Source organism: Xenopus tropicalis, chromosome 9 (assembly GCF_000004195.4).
Source record: "Xenopus tropicalis strain Nigerian chromosome 9, UCB_Xtro_10.0, whole genome shotgun sequence".
NCBI classification, from domain to species: Eukaryota; Metazoa; Chordata; class Amphibia; order Anura; family Pipidae; genus Xenopus; species Xenopus tropicalis.
In genome coordinates, this window is record NC_030685.2 from 47,824,235 (window position 1) to 47,845,153 (window position 20,919).

At 39.0% G+C, this 20,919-nt stretch overlaps 1 protein-coding gene across 1 annotated transcript in view; it reads left to right on the plus strand.

Moving 5' to 3' along the window:
* Positions 1–1,166: 1,166 nt before the first annotated feature.
* The window catches only part of LOC100492409 (solute carrier family 40 member 1), a 28,286-nt gene continuing 8,533 nt past the window's right edge, over positions 1,167–20,919 (plus strand). Inside the window, exons 1-5 of the mRNA XM_031893340.1 lie at positions 1,167–1,272; positions 8,820–8,887; positions 10,335–10,494; positions 10,573–10,685; positions 15,206–15,332. Coding sequence (XP_031749200.1) covers positions 1,230–1,272; positions 8,820–8,887; positions 10,335–10,494; positions 10,573–10,685; positions 15,206–15,332 — 511 coding nt within the window. The 5' untranslated portion in view covers positions 1,167–1,229. The remainder of the gene's footprint in view (positions 1,273–8,819; positions 8,888–10,334; positions 10,495–10,572; positions 10,686–15,205; positions 15,333–20,919) is intronic.

Genomic DNA, 20,919 nt, shown 5'->3' on the forward strand with positions numbered 1-20,919 from the left:
GTCGGTGTGTATTATGCTTCCTTGGTGGGTCCAGAGCCAAGCCTGCCTTGAGTCTCAGTCTGTCAAGTTTCTTTCTTTTGTTTTGGACTAGATGATATTGTAGACTTTTGTAATATTGTTGCAGTGCCTGTTTGATGCTGTCTGTAATCGGTCCATATAGTTTACCATTATGAGATAGAAAGATGTATGAATTGTAATGAATGGAGTTATTTAACACTTTAAAGGAACAGTAACACCAAAAAATTAAAGAGTTTTAAAGTAAAAGAGATAAAATGTACTGTTGCCCTGCACTGGTAAAAGTTGTGTGTTTGCTATAGTAACTCTACTATAGTTTATATAAATAAGCTGCTGTGTAGCCCTGGGGGCAGCCATTCAAGCTGGAAAAAAGGAGAAAAGGCACAGGTTACATTGCAGATAATGGATAAGCTCTGTAGAATACAATAGTGTTTTATCTGTTATCTGCTAAGTGCCTGTGCCTTTTCTCCTTTGAATGGCTGCCCCCATGGCTACACAGCTGCATTCTTTATATAAACCATAGTAGTGTTTCTGAGGCAAACACTCCAGTTGTACCAGTGCAGAGCAGCAGTACATTATATTGGAATTTCTTTTATACACTTGAATCTTTTAGCGTTACAGTTCCTTTAAGACAGGGCCTTAATTTGGGGTCAGGTTTCATGTCACACTATGTGACCTGACTGAATCCAGACCCCTGGACTATTTACAACCCATTATAATAAACATTAATTACTGTTATTATCTCCATGAGTTATCTCTATCTATCTGTATCTTCCCAATTTATTGCTCATGAACACTTCTCTCTGATCTAACAGTATATAAGTTTTGTCATTCCAGCTTTCATTTGTAGTTTGCCCAATGAAGGGGCCTTAGAGCTCCAAAAGCTTGCAATGTATTTTTACTGTTAGCCAATATAGGTATCATTTTTACAATACTTTTGTATTTCTGTTTTTTTTATTATTATTTTGGCTAACATGGTACTACAGTTCTTGTTTTAGGGGTATTTTACCAAATCATAATGAGTTGCATCATGTGCATTATGTATAATTTACATACTAGAGAAGGAAAAGGACATTTAAATAAATATTACCCATCATGGAAAAGCAGTCAGACTTTATTCTGCTGACTCATTGTAACCATCCCCTGTGGAGTTTCATATTACCTGAGCAGGTACAGAGAAGGATAGAGCCTGCACAGAGGAAAGAGTACCAGTCATGGATTGCTCAGATGATAAAACACACAGTGAAGGATGCATTGGTAAGTTATTTCATTTACAATCATCTGTTAAGGTAAATTACAAAGTATTATAGTATGAGACACAATAGGTAATGAAATAGAACATTGACTTTATATTTAGTAGTTATGAAATATTTTATTTTCTCTATTAGACAGCAAAATGTAATTGTTTTTTGCATTTGCTTCCTCCAAGTGAATTGTTGTCCCATGTTGTATTCCACTTATTTTATTTTTTTTGTTCAGGTAGTTTTTATTGTGATCAAATCATGTACAGTAGTACAGACATAATACTATTAGCAGTACACAAGAAGATATTACATACCTTTTCAGCATAGTGGAGAAATACTTGTTACATCTTACACCTTACAGCATACCCATAGGGGCACATTTACTAACCCACGAACGGGCCGAATGCGTCCGATTGCGTTTTTTTCGTAATGATCGGTATTTTGCGATTTTTCGGAAAATTGTTGCGACGTTTTCGTAGCCATTCCGAAAGTTGTGCAAAATGTTGCGATTTTTTCGTAGCGTTAAAACTTGCGCGAAAAGTCGCGCCGAGTACGAAAGATTCGGATTCATTCAAGCTTCAGTATGGTGACTTTTCTTGGGCCAGGTTGGAGCTGCAGGGTGCCATTGAGTCCTATGTGAGGCTTCCAAAATCATGCTAAGTCTGAAAGTTTTGCCCGGCGCTTACGAGCGCTCAATACGAAAAAGTCGCGACAAGATACGAGCGAATCGTAATGGCTACGAAAAACTCGCGTTTTTTCGCGCAAGTCGTAATGGTTACGAAAAAGTCGCGACAATTTCCGAAAAGTCGTAAAAGCGTAGAAAAAAATCGCGAAAAAGTCGCAAAATGTTCGTTTTCCAATCAGAATTTTTCCAATTCGGATTCGTGGGTTAGTAAATGTGCCCCATAGTGTTAGAGATAAGTATCAGATGACCTGTGGGTTGGAGTACCTTAAGGTAGAGTGGGTAATAATAATTATTATTAATAATAATTATAATAATTCGGCAGGCATGGATTTGCGGCAAATCACGACGTTTCGCCATTTGCGGATTGAAGCGGGCAACAAAATTCACTGTGGGAAAATTCACTGCACAACAAAAAATTGTTGTGTGCGTAAAAAATGACGCGCAGAAAAAACAATTGTTGCGCACAGCATTTTTCAATAAAAAAAAAATAGTTGCGTCATTTTTTTGACGGGTAAAGAACCCCACTTTGTGTTTATCCATTAGAAGGGGCACAATTACTAAGCAATTCTGAGAAAAAGTCGATTTTTTACTTGTAGATACTGGTATATGAGATTTAATGAGTTTATGGGTTTTCTCGAAAAATTTGTGTTCCTGAAATTTTCATTAAAAAATTTGTATTTTCTAAAATAAACCATAAATTGTGATTTATTAACGTTTAGGTATATTTTTTTCTGGGAAAAAAAATTCAGCATGTTTAAGCTGTCGAGTATCATTGAGTCCAATGGAGGCTTAGAATAGTAGAGGAATAGAATAGTCTGACACATTTTCAAGGGGAAGTTAATGCTATCATTGTTTTCTATTTCACCCAGTTTCAAGGGGAAGTTATTTCCTTCATTGTTTTCTGTTTCACCCAGTTTTAAGTGAAACTTAAACACATTAGTGTTTTACAAGAATAAGCGCAAATGTTCCTAAAATGGCTGCTGAATCACTTCCTATTTTATTCAATACTGCCGAGTTTATATAAGTTTCAAGGCCAGACAAATTCTAGTTTTAGTAAGTCTGCCCCTAGATTATTGTGAGATGGTCAAAAAGAATCAAAGATCTCACACTAAAATAAAGTAAAATCCTTTTAAAGCTGCTCACATGATACAAGCTAGATTTTTCTCATTAAAGAGGGAAATGTAATAAAAGTTTTAAATGAGAGAATAAAAATTTGCATTTCCTAATGGAATATTTTTCATTAGACTGTTTTGCACTGCAACTTTTAATTGTGCTTTGTACACTTTTAAGGCATGCTTTAAGGTGGTGTAAACTTTTGGAGCAAACATAACTTTGGCCCAAACTAAAAATTTCTCCAACTTGCCGGAAGTGGATGCTAAATAGTCTCTGCATTTGTAAAAACTATATAAAAATGTGTGCAAAAGTAAATTTGTTTGTACAGAAGCCTACATTTTCCCATTGTGAATATTTCTACGTTTACAGACATTTATTACATTCCACCATAAAAGTGAGAAGTGAAGAAGTTTAAGCATGGTCCAAACATAGAATAGAAAATAGGCTTCTCTTATTCTGAGCACAGATTGGGACCTCTGTCCACTGCTGTGTGCACTGTTATGGCCGAACAGCCTTTTGGGTTGAAAGTCAGGACTAGGAGGAAGCAGACCTTGGGGAACAGGCTTGATTGCAAAGAACCAGAAACACAGTATCAAAAGTCTAAACATTCTCATGGTTATTTTGGTAAAAAAAAGGTTGAGGCTGGCCGAGTTCAGAATAGTTAGAATCAGCTAGCAGAAATAGCAATCACAAAGCACCCAGAAACTTAACACGTAAGGCCTAAAATCAACTATTGAACACAGGTCCCTAGTGCCAATGGTGCCATAACATCATGCACCAACATCATAGTTTTGTTTTAGAGAAATAGACACAGAATTCTGTTGAATTGTGTATGGTCATTGGCAAAGTCAATAAATCTCTGATAGCCTTTGTGCTGGTAGGAATAGGCCAGTCTTGGATTGCTGAGACCTTATTAGGATCCATACTGAACCCATCATTTCAATTTATATATCCAATGAAAGGATTTTTTAAAGGACAAGGAAAGGGTGCTTTTACAAAGTTGCTTATTTCATTTGTCTCATTTCCCTCTCCCAGATCGCTGCCTTTGTTTTTCGGAAAACCTTCTTGAAAGTGAATAGTCAATCATTTAATCTGAGAGTTTCTTTAGTAGATTGCGTCCAACATTTTTTCCGTGATCGCGTCACCCTTGTCAATTTTCTGCGCATGAGTGAAATTTGTTTGCGCGTATCAGCATAGCTGTGCTAGTGCCAGAGACAGAGCCGGCTTCAGGGGATGAGAGCACGCTCATAAGAAGGATAAAGTACGCATGCGCTGACTAAAGAGCTGGTCTTAGTCTCGGTGCAGGAGGGATGCATTATGGGAATCTTCTTTACACAGCTCAGCGTTTTTTCTTCCTGTCTGGCTTCTGATCAGCTGAATGGTTAAAATACGGGGAGACTTAAGGGGCACTTTTGAGACAACTGAAGGTATGCCTGCAGCTTGAGATTAACTCTTTATTAGCCTTTCATTCTCCTTTAAGACCTTGAAGACACATTATTTGACCTTATCATCTCAAAGTTTTTTTTTAGACAAGTAGGTACATGGAAATGGTGGTGAAATGGGTTTTTAGAAGTAGATCAAGATCTAAATAGATGGCTTCTGACCACACTAACAAGTCTCTAAATATGTCATTGATGAGTTCTTGAAAGACAGTTTGAGTACTGCAGAGCCCAAAGGGCATTACTAGGTATTCGTAGTGCTCAGTTCTGGTGTTAAAGGAGAAGTAAAGGTAAAAACTAAGTAAACTTTATCAGAAAGGTCTATGTAAAACCATAAGCACTCACAGAAAAGCTGCACTTTTCTATCAAAAGAAACACAGGATTTCTTGTCTTCTTTTGTGTAAACATGTTACCAGACTCTCCTTTAGGGCTCCTTCAGGTTTGGGGCATGAGTCTGCGCAGCTTTCTCCCTCTACCCCTCCCTTTTTTGATCCCCCTCTCATAGGAATGGGTGATCTGAGCTACCAATGGCTAAAGCTACAGCACAGAAGCTATTGAAACCTAGCTAAAATGGCAGCTGCTATCTTAAGCAAATGGAGGGCATTCCTAGGGCTGTTTGCAATATTTATTCTGCAGAAAGCTTTACCATACCTGAGTATTCTAGGTGGCACTAATGTGGCTAATCTATTTGCAGTAAAATGCCAAAATCCTTTCCTGTCTTTAATTCTTCACCCTCACACATTTAAATGAGGTTATAAGCCCCACAGAGGACAAATGTGGTAAAGATCCTTGCCCCCTTAAGTTGGTCAAAGGCGACTGGGCGACAGGGTTTCAGCAGACTTTTTGCATTAGACAATACTGTTAAAAGATCCATGGTGGTTATGGCTACAGCTTAAAGTTTATTAAAGAAATGTGGGCTCCAGGAAGATATTTGACATAAAGACCTTTATATAGAGGGATTATGGAGCCATGGAGAATCCAGGACCACTGTGCCGTCTAGGGACTGATAACAATAACAAATTACAGTCTAATTATGATGCAAGGTATCGTGCATAGCTTTTTGCAGAGAAGGTTCAATACCACTCAGATCTATGTCACCTAAAACATGTAGGCACTGACATTTCTCAACTTCTGAGGGCAATAATTTGCAACCTGTGCACGATATAGATGCAAAGCCCAGAGCAAGTTTTTCTTGCTCGTTGAGGTGTGTTTTGCTGAGTAGCATGAATTCCTTAGATGTGGTTGAAAGAAGTGCAGCTGGAGGCAGAATAATGCCTTTGGAACTGTAGGGCCAGTGTAGGTTGCAATCACTTGCTTATAGAGCTGGTTGTCATTTTTAATAGTGATCAACCCATCCAACTGTCAGGGAAAGTATCTGGATATGAGGTTCTCCTAAGTTTATCTGACCTTGCCAGAATGCTGCTACTAGTACTGCATTGTTCTAGTGAGTTTCCAAAGCAAGAGAATGGAACTCAATACCATACTGATTTGTGCTGCAACTGCCTTAATAGATCTGCATGAGGTGGAAAAGGCTGGCACCACAAGATTTGCACAAAATTGATAGCATTCCTATTGGAGTCATTCCTGTTTCATAAAGGAGACACCCACTAGATTGTCTTTCCTTTCAACATATAAATAATAGAGCCCATTATGGTGGTCTCTAAAGTGGAATGGTTTAAATTCAGAGTTAAAGTGCTGGTTCATCTTTGTTGATTGCCATAAAACAACTAATAGCATTCCCCCAAGCATAACAAACAAGGTTTGGATGTGAATATGTACCTTAAACACAGTTTCAGACATTCCTAAATGTGCTTAATCTACTGTAAGGCATCTCAAGACTTTTGCCAGTGGGCAATGAGTTTATTCTCCAGTCACTGCAGGTCACATGGGTGTGTCAGCTTTGCCCTTACTTTACTCTTATTGGCTAGCAGAAGAATCATTGTTATTGGCAATGCACATGTTGCTTTACACTTGTTTCAATAAACTTTATTGAAAGATTTTCTAATAGATTTTTGGGAGGTGACTATGAATACTGATAGTTACATAGGATTGAAAAAGACCAGAGCCATCAAGTTCAACCCTTCTAAGTAAACCCAGCACACACAACCTATACTTAATAATCTATACAAACACATACATAACTATATATATATAAACATTAATACTAACTTTAGATATTAGTATCACAATAGCCTTGGATATTATGCTTGTTCAAGAACTCATCCAGGCCCCTCTTAAAGGCATTAACAGAATCTGCCATTACCACATCTCTAGGAAGGGCATTCCACAACCTCACTGCCCTCACCGTGAAAAACCACCTACACTGCTTCAAATGAAAGCTCCGTTCCTCTAATCTAAAGGGGTGACCTCTGGTGCGTTGATTGTTTTTATGGGAAAGAAAGAACACCCTCATCTGCCTATAATCCCCTCTAATGTACTTGTACAGAGTAATCATGCCCCCTCGCACAGGGGACAGTCTAACCTCATAGTTTAAATCTTCCATCCCCTTAACCAGTTTAGTTGCACATCTCTGCACTCTCTCCAGCTCATTAATATCCTTCTTAAGGACTGGAGCCCAAAACTGCCCTGCATACTCAAGGTGAGGCCTTACCAGGGACCTATAAAGAGGTAAAATTTATACTGATTGTTTGATCCGCTGGGTTTAAGTATTGTTAGGCATTATGAACTGAGCTCCACAAACATTGTGCATTTTTACTTGCTTCCAAAAAGCTAAAGTGGCAATGCAGGAGTTAATTTCTCCTGCTTGTGAATGCAATCTGCCCCCCCTCTCCCAGATGCTATCTTAATAAAAACACATAAAAACCCAGATGCTATCAGAGAAGTCCTTCAGAGTGAACAAAGTAAGCCAGGCACTCCCCCTCCCTCTCCCATAAGCTATCAGAAAATCCCATCTGAATTAAGCCAGTTAGCTATTCACTATATATGCACACTCCTCCCCCCTCCTCTCGCTCTCTCTGCCCCATAGTAAAGCTGCTGCTCTCTAAGAAAGGAAGATGCGTAGATTTGATAAACCAATGGGTGGAAACATATGCAAATCTGTGGGCAAGCACATTACTTTCTATAGCTCTTGCTGCCTTGTGTTAAAGCCAGATCCTGCAGTCCTGTATTAAAAGGGGTCAGCGACCCCCTCCCCAGGTGCCTGCACTAACTCCTGCCATAGAGAGAAATGCTGATTTGTCAGGTATGTATCTCAAAAACAATAGAGAATATGTAATGCACATGCATTGCATATACAGTATACTTAAAATGACTTCATCTGCTAGGATAACTGTGTTCATGTGAAAGTGAACCAACCCTTTAAAGGAGAATGCAAGTCAAAATTTAAAAAGAATACTGCCCAATAGTCCTCCTATTGTTTAGTAAAAACGCCACAATTTTGGCTCACCTAATCAAATATTTACTCAGTCACACTTACTTCACATTTTCTAGAACAGGCAGCCATCTCTAAAAATGTATTCTCCCTTCCTTTCCCTCCTTGCTTCATACTGCACATGTGTTTCATTCCCTCCCCTCTGCCAGATCCGCTTCTGATTGGCTGGTGGGCATGTGTAGCTCAGAACAGGAGACAGGATCAAGTTACACACATGCTCAGAGAATAGGAAGGCTGCCGCTGGCACCTACAGGAAGGGAAGAGAGATTTCAGTGATGGAAGTGTAGTCTTCGCACTGCTGTAGGCTGCCAGCACCATATCTCAGAGAAGCAAGCAGGGATCTGGGAATTTAGATATGCAGTAAGTACTTAAAAATAATGCCTTTAGACTTACTTTTAATTTATATTAAGCTTTCATTGTCCTTCAATAATGCATTTATTGACAAACTTTCTGAAAGCTCCTTTACTGTAGCTTGGAGGAGGAGGAATGCAAGCCAGAAGAGCAAGTAAGCAGGGAAATAGCGGCTGCAGCAAGATTTACAGATGGTGGAGAGGTGGTCAGCAGTTGGACAAGTAGTTTTATATGAGTCTGCAGAGCTTTTTAGGATTCCACCATCTCCAGGTCAGATGTTACTTCCTCTGAGGAGTCCATAGCTTAACTGGCTATTAGATTAAATACACAGCATTTTATGTTGTGTGGCTCTTTTATGTCTCTGGTTGGGGGAAACCATAGTACTTCTGCAAGAAGCACCCTACTGAGTGCTGTGTCGCTGCACAGGGAGTAACTCTTTAGGTTGCAATTTAGGAGGATTACAATTTTTTTGTAATAGATGTAGTTTGAGCTCCACTGTTGATACTGTGTGCAAAAACTTTAAAGATTCCTATATAATGTTCTGTTTTATTTATTAAATCATTCTTTTATTGCATTTGCAGGATCCATCATGAAACAACTGACATCCACAAAGTTTTTTCTTTATCTCAGTTATGCTCTTTCCACCTGGGTAATTTGCTTTAATCATTTTTCAGCATGTATATATAATGTTATAACTGGTAATAAATAAGACCTAGAGACCTTTAATACGGGCTGGTTTACTGACTGTTTGCAAGCATCTCATGTGCTTGTCCAATCTGTAATTGTGAGAGGATATGGATTGACCATGTAAGAAGAGCAGGAGCACTGAATGTGTTCTAATAGAATGGGACCAATAATGGCAGGTAACCCAGTGGCCATTGAGAGCCAAGAAGTATAGTATAATGTCAGGGTCCCTAAACTTTGCTAAGTTTGTCACTTGGTGACTATGTTCCAAGTTTAGAAAAGTGGGCAGGGCCAACAACAGCCAATCAGATTTCACATATAGACTTCATACGTTTTAATTTAAACTGTTGCCATTCTGTAAATATTAATACTAAGGTCCCCAAACTTTGCAGAGCTAGTCACCAGATAACTCCAGCTCAGAGTTAGAAAAAGTAGGTGGAGCCACCAACAGCCAATAATCAGATTTTACCTTTTAATGGGGAAATTCAACCTGCTGCCATTCTCACAGTATTAACACCAGGGTCACTAGTGGAATGCATTTTCAGGTTTTTAAAAAGTGGGTGGAGCCACCAACAGCCAATCAGACTTCACCTATTGATTTTTTTTTTGTTTAAATTTAAAATGCTGCCTTTCTCATACAATTTATGTCAGGGTTCCCAAACTTTGCACAGTCAGTCACTGGCTGACTATGTATTCAGGGTTAGAACAAGTGAGTGGAGCCACCAACAGCCAATCCATTTCCAGCCATTAAATTTCATTGGTTTATATTTAAACTGATGCCATTATTTAAGTATTAATTCCAGGGTTGTTAAACTTTCTAAAGTTAGTCACTGAGTATTTGCCGTTCAAAGTTAGAAAAAAAGTGGGCGGGGCCACCAACAGCCAATCACATTTACTTTCACTGGTGAAGTATAAAATCCTTTTTATGCCTGAGTCCCCAATCATTTGTAGCAGCTGGTACAGGCTGAATTTAAGTGCTGGTAATATCTTACTCTTAAATTAAAACAGAACTGCACTAATCACACTTATTTAAAATGTTATGTATTTAAACACATTTCAGTGTTCTATGTCTTCTAGTTTTCTTGCCTTAAAGTTATAAGGGTGTAAATTTTATTACATGTCTCAAGTTACGACGTACAGAAGGTGAAGATGAGGCCTTATTAATGCATAAATATAATACTAGAATATATATTATTATTATATATAATACTAGAAATTGCTATTGGGAGGAAAAATTAAAAATGACATTAAATCAATTCCAACAATTTGTCATGGTCCCAGTTCTATTTTGTTTTAATGTTAAAATGTTGACAAAATATCCAAGTTGTATTGACAATAATAATTAGTTTTGTAAATAGTTGTTTTCTTCTCTATGTATAGAAAAAATATTGACATGGTTTGTTTGCATCTAGGGAGATCGGATGTGGCATTTCGCAGTATCAGTCTTTTTGGTTGAACTTTATGGTCACAGCTTATTGTTAACTGCTGTCTATGGGTTTGTAGTTTCTGGCTCTATCCTTCTGCTGGGGGCTGTCATAGGAGACTGGGTGGACAAAAATGAAAGAATTAAAGGTAATTAACCATAACTGGAGTTTGCACTTTGCTTTTGAACAATGCACATGTGTAACCCAATCTCTTGCAATCCACTAGCTGCTAGGACATCACTGGTCATACAGAATATCTCTATCATGTTCTGTGGGATAATCCTAATGATGGTTTTTAGATACAAGGATCAAGTTACAACACAACACAAATGGCTCTTGGTGAGTATTATGTCCTTCTTTGAATCAGAGGTCCAGAGGTCACCCCTTTAGATTAGAGGAAAGGAGCTTCCATTTGAAGCAGCGTAGGTGGTTTTTCACAGTGAGGGCAGTGAGGTTATGGAATGCCCTTCCTAGTGATGTGGTAATGGCAGATTCTGTTAATGCCTTTAAGAGGGGCCTGGATGAGTTCTTGATCAATCAGAATATCCAAGGCTATTGTGATACTAATATCTACAGTTAGTACTAGTGGTTGTATATATAGTGTATGTATGTGAGTGTATAGATTGGTAGGTGTGGGTTAAGTGTGCTGGGTTTACTTGGATGGGTTGAACTTGATGGACACTGGTCTTTTTTCAACCCTATGTAACTATGTAACTAACTATGTAAGTATGAGTGAGGTTTAAAATAGTTGTAACATTGGTAAACGGTATTGTGCAAATACAATTGTTTCACTTTTTGAAATGTTGCTGTTTTAGTTTTCTATTATAGGATCCCTTATCTGCAAACCCCAAATTGCAGGAAGACCATACTCCATAGAGTTCATTCTAATCAAATAATTCTATTTTTTAAAAATGATTTCCCTTTTCTCCTTGTAATAATAATGTACCTTGTACTTTTGGGTAGCTACATGAATCCATATTGGTGGCAAAACAATCCTATTTAATGTTTAAATAATTATCAAAATTAATGTATAGTGATCAAAATTATGGAAAAAACCTTATCCAAAAAACTCCACATCACAAGCATTCTGAATAATAGATCCTATTTTTATTTTCAATGTAGGTGTCATGAAAATAGCAATCAGCAGCATAAGACTCTGGGATGTGGCTACAAAGGGTTACAATCAGTCACACAGGTTAGACTAACATCAGATACCCCAAAAAATACCAGCACCCAGAACATTCAGTCGCTGCCACCATCTATCATTAAAGGTGAAAGTTGAGCAGTGCTGATACTGGTCTGTTCACCTTCAGAAAATCTGAATTTGTACAGACCCTGTGGGAAAAAACATTTTTGTTAAGCATCTGTATTATTTAAAATGCGTAGTTTTAAAAATACAGACCAGTATCCGCACTGCTCAACTCTCACCAATCACTCTCAGTAAGCTTCTCTCTGCCCTCAGGGGATTTCCCAGACAAGGCCTTAGCAGGCAGCCAGAGGAAAAAAAACTGCACACTGAAATGGTTCTGTGCATGCCTTCCTTCTCTTGCTTCATTTGCTTATCTTTGATACCATATGCTGAATCTTGCCAGCCAATCAGATCAGTGAAATGCAAATGAAGCTGGAGAGGGAAGGCATGTGCAGTAACCAGTTCAGTGTCCACTTCCTGTTTTGGGCAGAATGCAAGCTAGAGTCTGCGATCCCTTCAGTAGACAGAGGAGAGGGGAAGAGTAAAGAGCCTGTAAGCAGCACTGATCAAAGTCTGTAGCTTTAAAACAAAACATTTTCAATAATAAAGATGAATTACAAAATTGTTTTCTCTTGCGGGGGCTGTTCAAATTCAGACTATTGTCTGAAGGTGAACATCCCTTTTAACAAGTGATAGAAACTGTAATTTCCTTACTCTCTATAACAGGTAACTCACAATACACCAATGCATCAAACTCTCTCACTGTAGTCAGGGTTAGTTTCTACTAATTCAACAAGTACTCCAGCAGCCAAATGGTTAAATAACTCTCTCCCGCTAGTAGTCAATGGCTGACTTTTCTTTAGGGTACAATCTATATAGCCATGACGGATTGCACTTCAATGGAAGGGGGTCCGCTGTGCTAGGGTAAAGAATGGTTAAGAGGCTGGAGAAATGTTTAGCTCACCTACCCCCCCTTGCTTGGTTTAGAGTTTTATGGGAAAGCTAGTGTAGACGGGGCAGTGGGATTAGCAAGGGGTCATGGGGCAGGAGTTAGGGGGGCATAGAGTTTACCAGCTAAAGAGCTTCCTCTGTTACAAAGGAAACAGCCTAATATTAACCTTAGATCTAACGCTCCATTACCTAGAGATTGCAGGAAGGAAGGAAGCAAATAAAGCATGCAAAAAAGCTATGAGGCAAGCTAAAATAGAGATGGAAAGGGGTATCGCAGCAAGGAGTAAAAGTAATCATTTTTTTTTTTAAATATGTTAACAGTAAAAAAATTAGGCAAGAAGGGGTGGGATGCTTATTGTTGCAAGGGGGGGGGGTCAATTGGTTGATGAGAACAGGGACAAAGCAGAAATTATTTTCCTGTCTACACAGCTGAGGAGCCAGCTAATCAAGGCTTCCATTTTAATAGAACTAGTAGCAGTAATATAACTACTGACGCATGGGTCATTCAGGAAGAAATTCAAAAGGGGTATTAATTGAGCTTAGCGTTGTAATTGCCAAACCTCTTCACTTAATTTTTCAGGATTCATTGAGGTCTGGAGACTGGCACATTGCTAATGGGGTGCTGTTATTCAGAAAGGGATCCCATTCTCATCCTGAAAACTATAAGCCTGTTAGTCTGACGTCAGTAGTAGGAAAGCTCTTTTGAAAGGGTTAATAAGGGTAGGATACTTGAATACATTACAATAAGTTTGTGCAAGAATGTTTTTCTGTGTAACAGATCTTTCCAGACTAATTTAATTGCCTTTTATGAGGAGATGAGCAGGAACCCTGATGCTGGAATGGCAGTTGATGTCATCTACTTGGACTTTGCTTAAGCATTTGATACAGTACCTCACAGAAGGTTGATGATAAAATTGAGGAATATTGGCCTAGAACATAATATTTGTAATTGGATAGAGAATTGGCTGAAGGATAGATTACAAAGAGTGGTGATAAATGGAACATTGTCTAATTTGGCCAGTGTTGTTAGTGGAGCACCACAGGGGTCTGTTCTTGGTCCTTTGGTTTTTCACGGTGAGGGCAGTGAGGTTGGGGAATGCCCTTTCTAGGGATGTTGTAATGGCAGATTCTGTTAGTGCCTTTAAGAGGGGGCTGGATGATTTCTTGAACAAACATAATATTCAAAGCTATTGTGATACTAAAATCTGATGTTGGTATATATAGTTATGTATGTGAGTGTATAGATAAGTCAGTATAGGTTTCTGTGTCCGAGGTTCACTTGGAAGGGTTGAACTCCATGGACTCCAGTGGTCTTTTTTCAACCCAATGTAATTATGAGGTCATGTAAAAGTCAATGGAAGTTTTTCCAGGCAAAATGTAAAAAGGAATTCTGGAAAATTTTGAGGAAAATATAAACCTCGAAAAAGGAAATTTGTTTGTGCTTTTTCAATTCGGATCTTTTAATAAATTACTAGATATTTGTGGTTTTAATGGAGATGAGTTTATTCAAGGTTTCAAAAACTAAAACCACAAAAATATAAATCTGCCTCCAAATTTGCCGAGGTACAGTACCCATACCCATCAGCATAAAGCATTTACTGGTCACTTCTTTAAAGGCAAACCTGTAAGTTGCTATGGGTTACTGCTCCTATGCAACCCGCTAAATAAATCAGATAACTCCACTGTGCATAAATGACTGAATATTGTATAATAAAGAATAAAAGAATAGCAAAACTGTGGCTGTTAATAAATGCTGTTGTTCTCATTATAAATTGCAGGCTGCATAAAAATGGGTGGATTTAAAATGTTTTTTGTGTACCTGCATTTATCCTGCAACAATATTGCTCATATTTTGTACATGAGAAACAAGGGACACCTATCTTGACCAACTTACATACAGTGCTACACATTTGAATACTAGTGCTTATACCATCACTACCACATTTTGCCCCTTATGATGAAGAAAGTTTACCCAATTTATATATTTCACTAGCGAGCATTTTTTGACACCTGTTAAACTTTGGATATCAGCAGTATTGGAGGAAGAGATGCATGACATTGGTTCAGCAACAAAACTGCCATAGGAAAATGGGCCGGCCACAAATGCACAGGCCTAGGGTAGCAAAGATTTGGGGGTGGCATGCTGCCCACTGGCCATTTCTGAACTGGGAACTTCACAGGAAAATTAGACAGTTGTTTGAATCTCCTGCCCACTCAGACCCCAGGGGAACTGCAGTAGCAGCAGCAGGAAGTAGGTAAGGGGTGTGTGAGCAGAGGGGTGTGTGGCAGAAGGGCTTGAACGACCTGGGGTACACAGTCTTTAAAGCCGCACACACCCACTCCCTGCTCCCCTGCCCACTTGCTTCTTCCCCAGCCACAAGTAGGAGAGTGGCAGGTGAGGGGGGTTTCTATCACCTTACAAAGCTATAGTAAGAGGAAGAGGACTCTGTGGTCCGGTCCCCACATCCCCTCCACAACTGCTGGGTCTTCTTCCTCTATAGTTACGCCAGTGCTCCACTAAGAAACCTTCTCTGGATAGTGAATGCTCTGTGTTCACCTTCTGCAGGCTGAAAATCAGCCCCGCCTGGCATTAGCCATAGTTAGGGTGCCAGGTATGCTATAATTTGACAATGGTGATGACAAAGATTACTGCTACATATTCTGCTAATGCCTTTTCTGTGCTACTGCTCCTGCTACTTACACTATTTACATTTCATAGACAGTTTGCTACATCTTGGTGATCCTTATTGCAACCATTGCAAACATTGGAAGTACTGCCACTGGCATCATCATTGAAAGAGACTGGATAGTAGTGTTATCAGGTGGTGATAAGTACACCCTAGCAGGTAAGAAATGAAGATCCCAGCAATGAGGCTAATCATTGTTGCTTATTGGTTAAATTATAATTCTTATAATACTGTATTGTTATCATATACATACATGGTACAAGCTAGTATTGTGTTTTTGCATCATGTTCTAGTTACATAAGCAAAGTAGCTGAGATGCCCCTCGACCTCACCATGTACTTTAAGCTATTTACAGAATAACTGGGTATTCAATTTACAATAAAGAGAGGTTGACACAATAACATTTCATTCTTGTGATCACAGATTTTCAGCATATTGCCTTTTTGATTCATGAGGTACACAGAAATAAAGCAAATTAACTGTCACCCCTAAATCTTACCTTAACTGTGTTATGGGCTTGGTCCCCTGTCAACAACTTTGTACCTCAGTATGGAGACCAACTGTAGTTTGAAAATCTCTATTCCAGTCAAAGACTGGTATTAGGTGTAAAGGTTTCCATGCACCAGTCAAAACAAAATTATGCTTAGCACCACATGGCCCTGTTTCTGTTTGTAGGGTATATACAGAAGGTCAGAATAAACAGTTTCCTTTGATGTTTCAGTAGTTCCTGTAACTAAATTATTTGATTTAAGCTGGCCATACATATACAGATATCCATGTAACAAAATCAGTGAACGTTACTTAAAGAATGGTTTATGTAAAAAAAACTTGAATAAAATACATAATTGTGCTAAATGACTATTGTATGTCAAGCTTTACAATGTTGGACTCTAATTTGCTAGATTTAAAGAATAAAAAGGAAAACTATATCATGCTTACTGTGATTTTCCTTTCCTGGAAAACTCCATGGAGAGAAGGAAGGAAGAGAATAGTAAAACACTGTATGCACTTCCACTACTTACCAGCACGCCTGTAATAAATGTGCTCCCTCCTCAAAATCACTACTGGAAACAGCTAAAGTAGTGAGCATCTATGGGAAAATACTCAGCAGTGCAACGTAACATACAGTCAACAACATTCTACATGTATCAGACCTTTATAAACTATTGCAGATAGCCATCTTAATTCCATCTGAAAAGCATGTGCCTTATGTCCCATGTATTGTAGATAAATATGTCTCTCCATCCCTGACGTGGAGTACATAAGGGCCTGCACACCCTAAACGCATGCACCATGCAAGGAATCAGGTGAAGAGAACCTCTAGCTGAAAATAATACCTCCAGTACAGAATTCACAGATGACCCTGCCCATAATCTTAAACAAGCATGCTGCGAGGAAGATCAAGGGCAGCCAAGCAAGGGCAAGCTCTATTGAACAGCCAAGCAACCTCAGAACCAAGGACCTACCTGGACATTACTATATTGAAAACTGGATAACCAGACAGATACGGAAAGAACAATAACTCAGCAAGCCAAACTGCCCAAGATCTTTACCAGTCCCTGTAGGTTCTGTAGATTGTAGATAGTGCCCTGCACAAAAAGCCTACCAGGTGGCCAGTTTGATACCTAACACACTTTACTCTATTAATGGTTTACAGATACTAACCCACAGAGACTTCATGCCACCACTGCAAGTGAACAATACCTGCATTAAGCAGCCTAGACCAAGTTTTAGGCAAAGCTGAAACTGTTTTTTAAACTATACTCCTGATATCCAGGCCAAACACAATTTGGATGGTATTAAAGGATTTGCAACCCATAGTATGGGCATCCAACCACTGGAAAACATATCTTTATTCCAGAACTCCAACCCTGAACATCAACAGATACTATAAACAAACTATAAACTATTCTTTAATAAGCACCACTCATAATTAAAAAATCTAGGTTGAGGGAAATTCCACCTCTTGTTTTAAAAGGAAACTGACCTGTACTAACAGTACCACAATGTTCAAGCACATAGGCAGTCCTTTAATATAATATGTTCCCTAAGCATATACTCAAGTCAGCCAATTGGCCCCATATTGTACCTGACAAATTAACTGGACAGGCCTATTCTATAGTCTTACCCAACAGCAAGGCCCTAAAACGATGCACCAGTCATGGCCATAGTTGTCTATATAGATAACTAAATCTGCATTTACACATACAAGAGGTTCTTTTAACCAATGTGCACACTGACTACTGGACCAAAGAGCAAATGGTGAACTGTTCCTTAGTGTCCAGAGCCAGAGAATGTTCATCATTATCGACTATACAGAACCTTATTGTATAGGCTTCTAATACAATGCCCTGCCATATGGAAAACCATGGCTATCTACCAGGCATAGTGAGCTGAATTTCCTCCACTCCTTGTTCATAGAGGAAGGTATCTGCCAGATCTTCAAGCCCTGGAAATTTTAAAAGCTCCTAATAGATACACATTCATAAAATTTAACCCAAGCATCCTCCTACAGCTAGTCTTGGAAATAAGCAGGCACAAATCAGGTCAGAAAACCATAAATGTAACAGGAGAATTACATATCACTATAAGGCTACAGCTCTGAATCTATACAAATTATAAACATACATGTATTATATTGTGTATATATATATATATATATTTATACATAATTATTTGCTTATAATGGAGTCTATGGGAGATGACCTTCCCGTAATATGGAACTTTCTGGATAACGGGTTTCCAGATAAGAGATCCCATACCTGTATGTGTATATATATATATATATATATATATGTTGCATACAAGTGCATAATGCATATGTAGTGTATAATTCCTGTCTGCAACTTGACTGTTGACCTTAGCATCCACTCAGTATGGAAGTGCATTCAAGGCCAAAATGGCTGCTGCTCTCACACCCGTGTATTCTACCTATACACAGTCTGGCTGTTGCTATTGGTCTCTGTATTGGCAGAAGAAACAATACATACTGTGTTCTTGCAACCTTCAGTGATTCCATTTATAAGGGTATATACTACCTACATGCAGCACACCTGCTACTTTTAACCCACATAAAATCCAAAATTTGCTTGGTTGTGCCTTTAAGCGAGTTCACTTCTGCCTTAATAGAAATGCAATACAGTGTAGCTACTGCTGGCTGTTGCATTTACATAAGCCATAGCCGCTGCTTTAACCAAGTGAAGATTGCCCATATAGCATGTTCCAATAGAAAACTATGCTTTTAACTGATATGAATGTTGCTTAAAACAAATAGGATGGGGTCACTCTATCAGTGACGTGTTATCCATACTTACCTACAGACCTGGAAGCTATATAAGCAAATATGACCCATAACCAAAAACCATAATGCATTTTGGATATTGCCTTAGCTTCCCAACACACTGACCTGCTGAGGTGTTTCAGCATATACATTCAAATTGGTCATTACATTAGCCAGCAAGAGAACCACCAAAGTGTTTTAACATACACATTCAGTTTAGATGGCATATTAGGCAGCACCCAAAAACCACTGAAATGTTTTAACATACACATTCAGTTTAGTTGGTATATTAGCCAGCATGGGAACTGTGTTATCACCTGCACATTCAGTATAGTTTTCCATTAAGCTGGCCCAAGAACCCTCTGCTAAAGAGCCCATTTCAGACTAGCACATATCCCAATGTACATACTGGCTGAACCAGGTTATATAAAAATATTGCAAGATGCCAGTTCCCTGTCCCTTTCAACTAGCCAGACTCCATATAAGAGAAGGCAGTATGAAAGAAGTAACAGTCAGCTTGAAGCTAACCCACCTGTACCCTGACTAACAAAACATCAGTATAACATAGAGAACCTTATCTGATACTCCTGGAGCTTCATTCTAAGCTGCACAGGAAGGAAGAAAGGGTGGAGGGAAACCTACATACCCCATTACCTACAGCTGAATACTGCCATCCAGAGTAACTACCCAATTAACTTCAAGTGTTGTCTGCATACACAGGCATTGCACTCGCACTGCTCACAAGATAGACAAACTTGCAAACTTACTGATTCCCTCCAAGCATTAAGATACTCTGGAAATTAACTTAAATTAACTTAAAAGCCCCCCATTTATTTTGTAAATTGCCTCAATCTTGGGAAAGACTTTTGAGGGGGCAGCTGGCTCTGAAACCTAAAATCCTCCATTTAAAAAAAAAAAAAAATGATGCCCCATTATAGAAAATGAGGCCATAATGCTCAGGCCCCTAAGTAAGCCTGCATCCCCAGAGATATCTGCTAACTGATTTAGTTTGCCACCAGGACAAACTCAGGACTCCCTGGCAAGGGGTGAGTGACCCAAATGTGCTAGATTAGCCAAAACCCCTGATGCTTAGCTAACTGCCACCTCCCTATCCCATCCATAAAAATTATAAGGGTGTAGGGGCCACACATACGACTGCTTTGCAAAACTGCAAATGTTTTGTAAGCAAGCCTAGGCTTCTATAAGCAGCCTGGGAAGCCACATAGGTCAAGCAAGTGACATCTGCTGTAGCACCACAGTGTCCTACCTGATTCCAGAGATAAGACATCAAGGACTCCAAATAAATGAGGTAATGTACTTGGGTTGATAAAAGAGCTCAAGAACAAAAAAACCCAGTCCCTATGATGCTTTCTGGCAAGCCCAATACTTTTTCAAGGCTAAAAAGAACAATTTGCTTCCAATGGGACCAAAGTTGCTTATCACAGAATGTAAAACTCATGTTTTCATTTTTACAAAATCAATTCTGTGAAAAAATTCTGTCATCAAAATTACTAAACCAATAACAAGCAGTCTTTAATTGCAATACATTTACTGGTCTTTCCTACCACTGGTTCTTAAGTGGAAATTGTAACACATGGATGACACATATATTGCATTTTGAGGTGATAAGGCGGTTCCCATTATCTTTTAACCTAAACCTCTCTGATTTTGAGACCTGCAAAGAACGACACAGTTTACAACTGCAACATGAGTCAGAACCAGCAGTACCCACAGACTAAAACATTGTATCTATAGTTAGCTCTCCTTCAGCCACTGTTCCACTCCTGTTCCAACAATTCTTGGCATGTTCTGTCATCTGAGAAGAAGAATAACAGATGCATGCAAGTCATTGCATTAGAGCAGGGGTGCCCAGACTTTACATTCGACTTATGACCGCGGAATGCGGAAGTGCACTGTGTCGCCTACTATATTATTCTATGGGCCCGATTCACTAAAGTGCGATAAAACGCGTGCTATTTATAGCGTGCGTTAAAAATGTTTTCGCGACTTTTCGCACGATTCAGTATAAGCATACTTGCGCTTTTTTACGGGCGGTATTTTATGCAATAGGTTTGTCGCGATAAATAGCATGCGCGGTATTTTCCGCATGCATGCTATTTATCGCATGCGCTAATTGTTGCGACATTACGCAAGCGACAACCGGCAGCATAAAACTGGGGACATTTTGCCCTGGGAGAGCACAGAGTGCTAGAGAGGTGCTGTATAAATGTTTATTTGCAAAAAAAAGCCCAAAAACCAATAAAAATATATATTGGCGTGTATGGCTAACATGGCGTGCGTTCATTTGCGTGACTATTTATATGCGGCTACAAGTGATGAAATGTTTCGCCAGGCATGGATTCGCAGTGAATTTTTGGACGTGTGGCGAATTTTTCTGCAGCAAATTTTTTCATGCGTTTCGCAAAACCATCCACCAATGGCAAAACGCATAAAAAAATTCGCCAC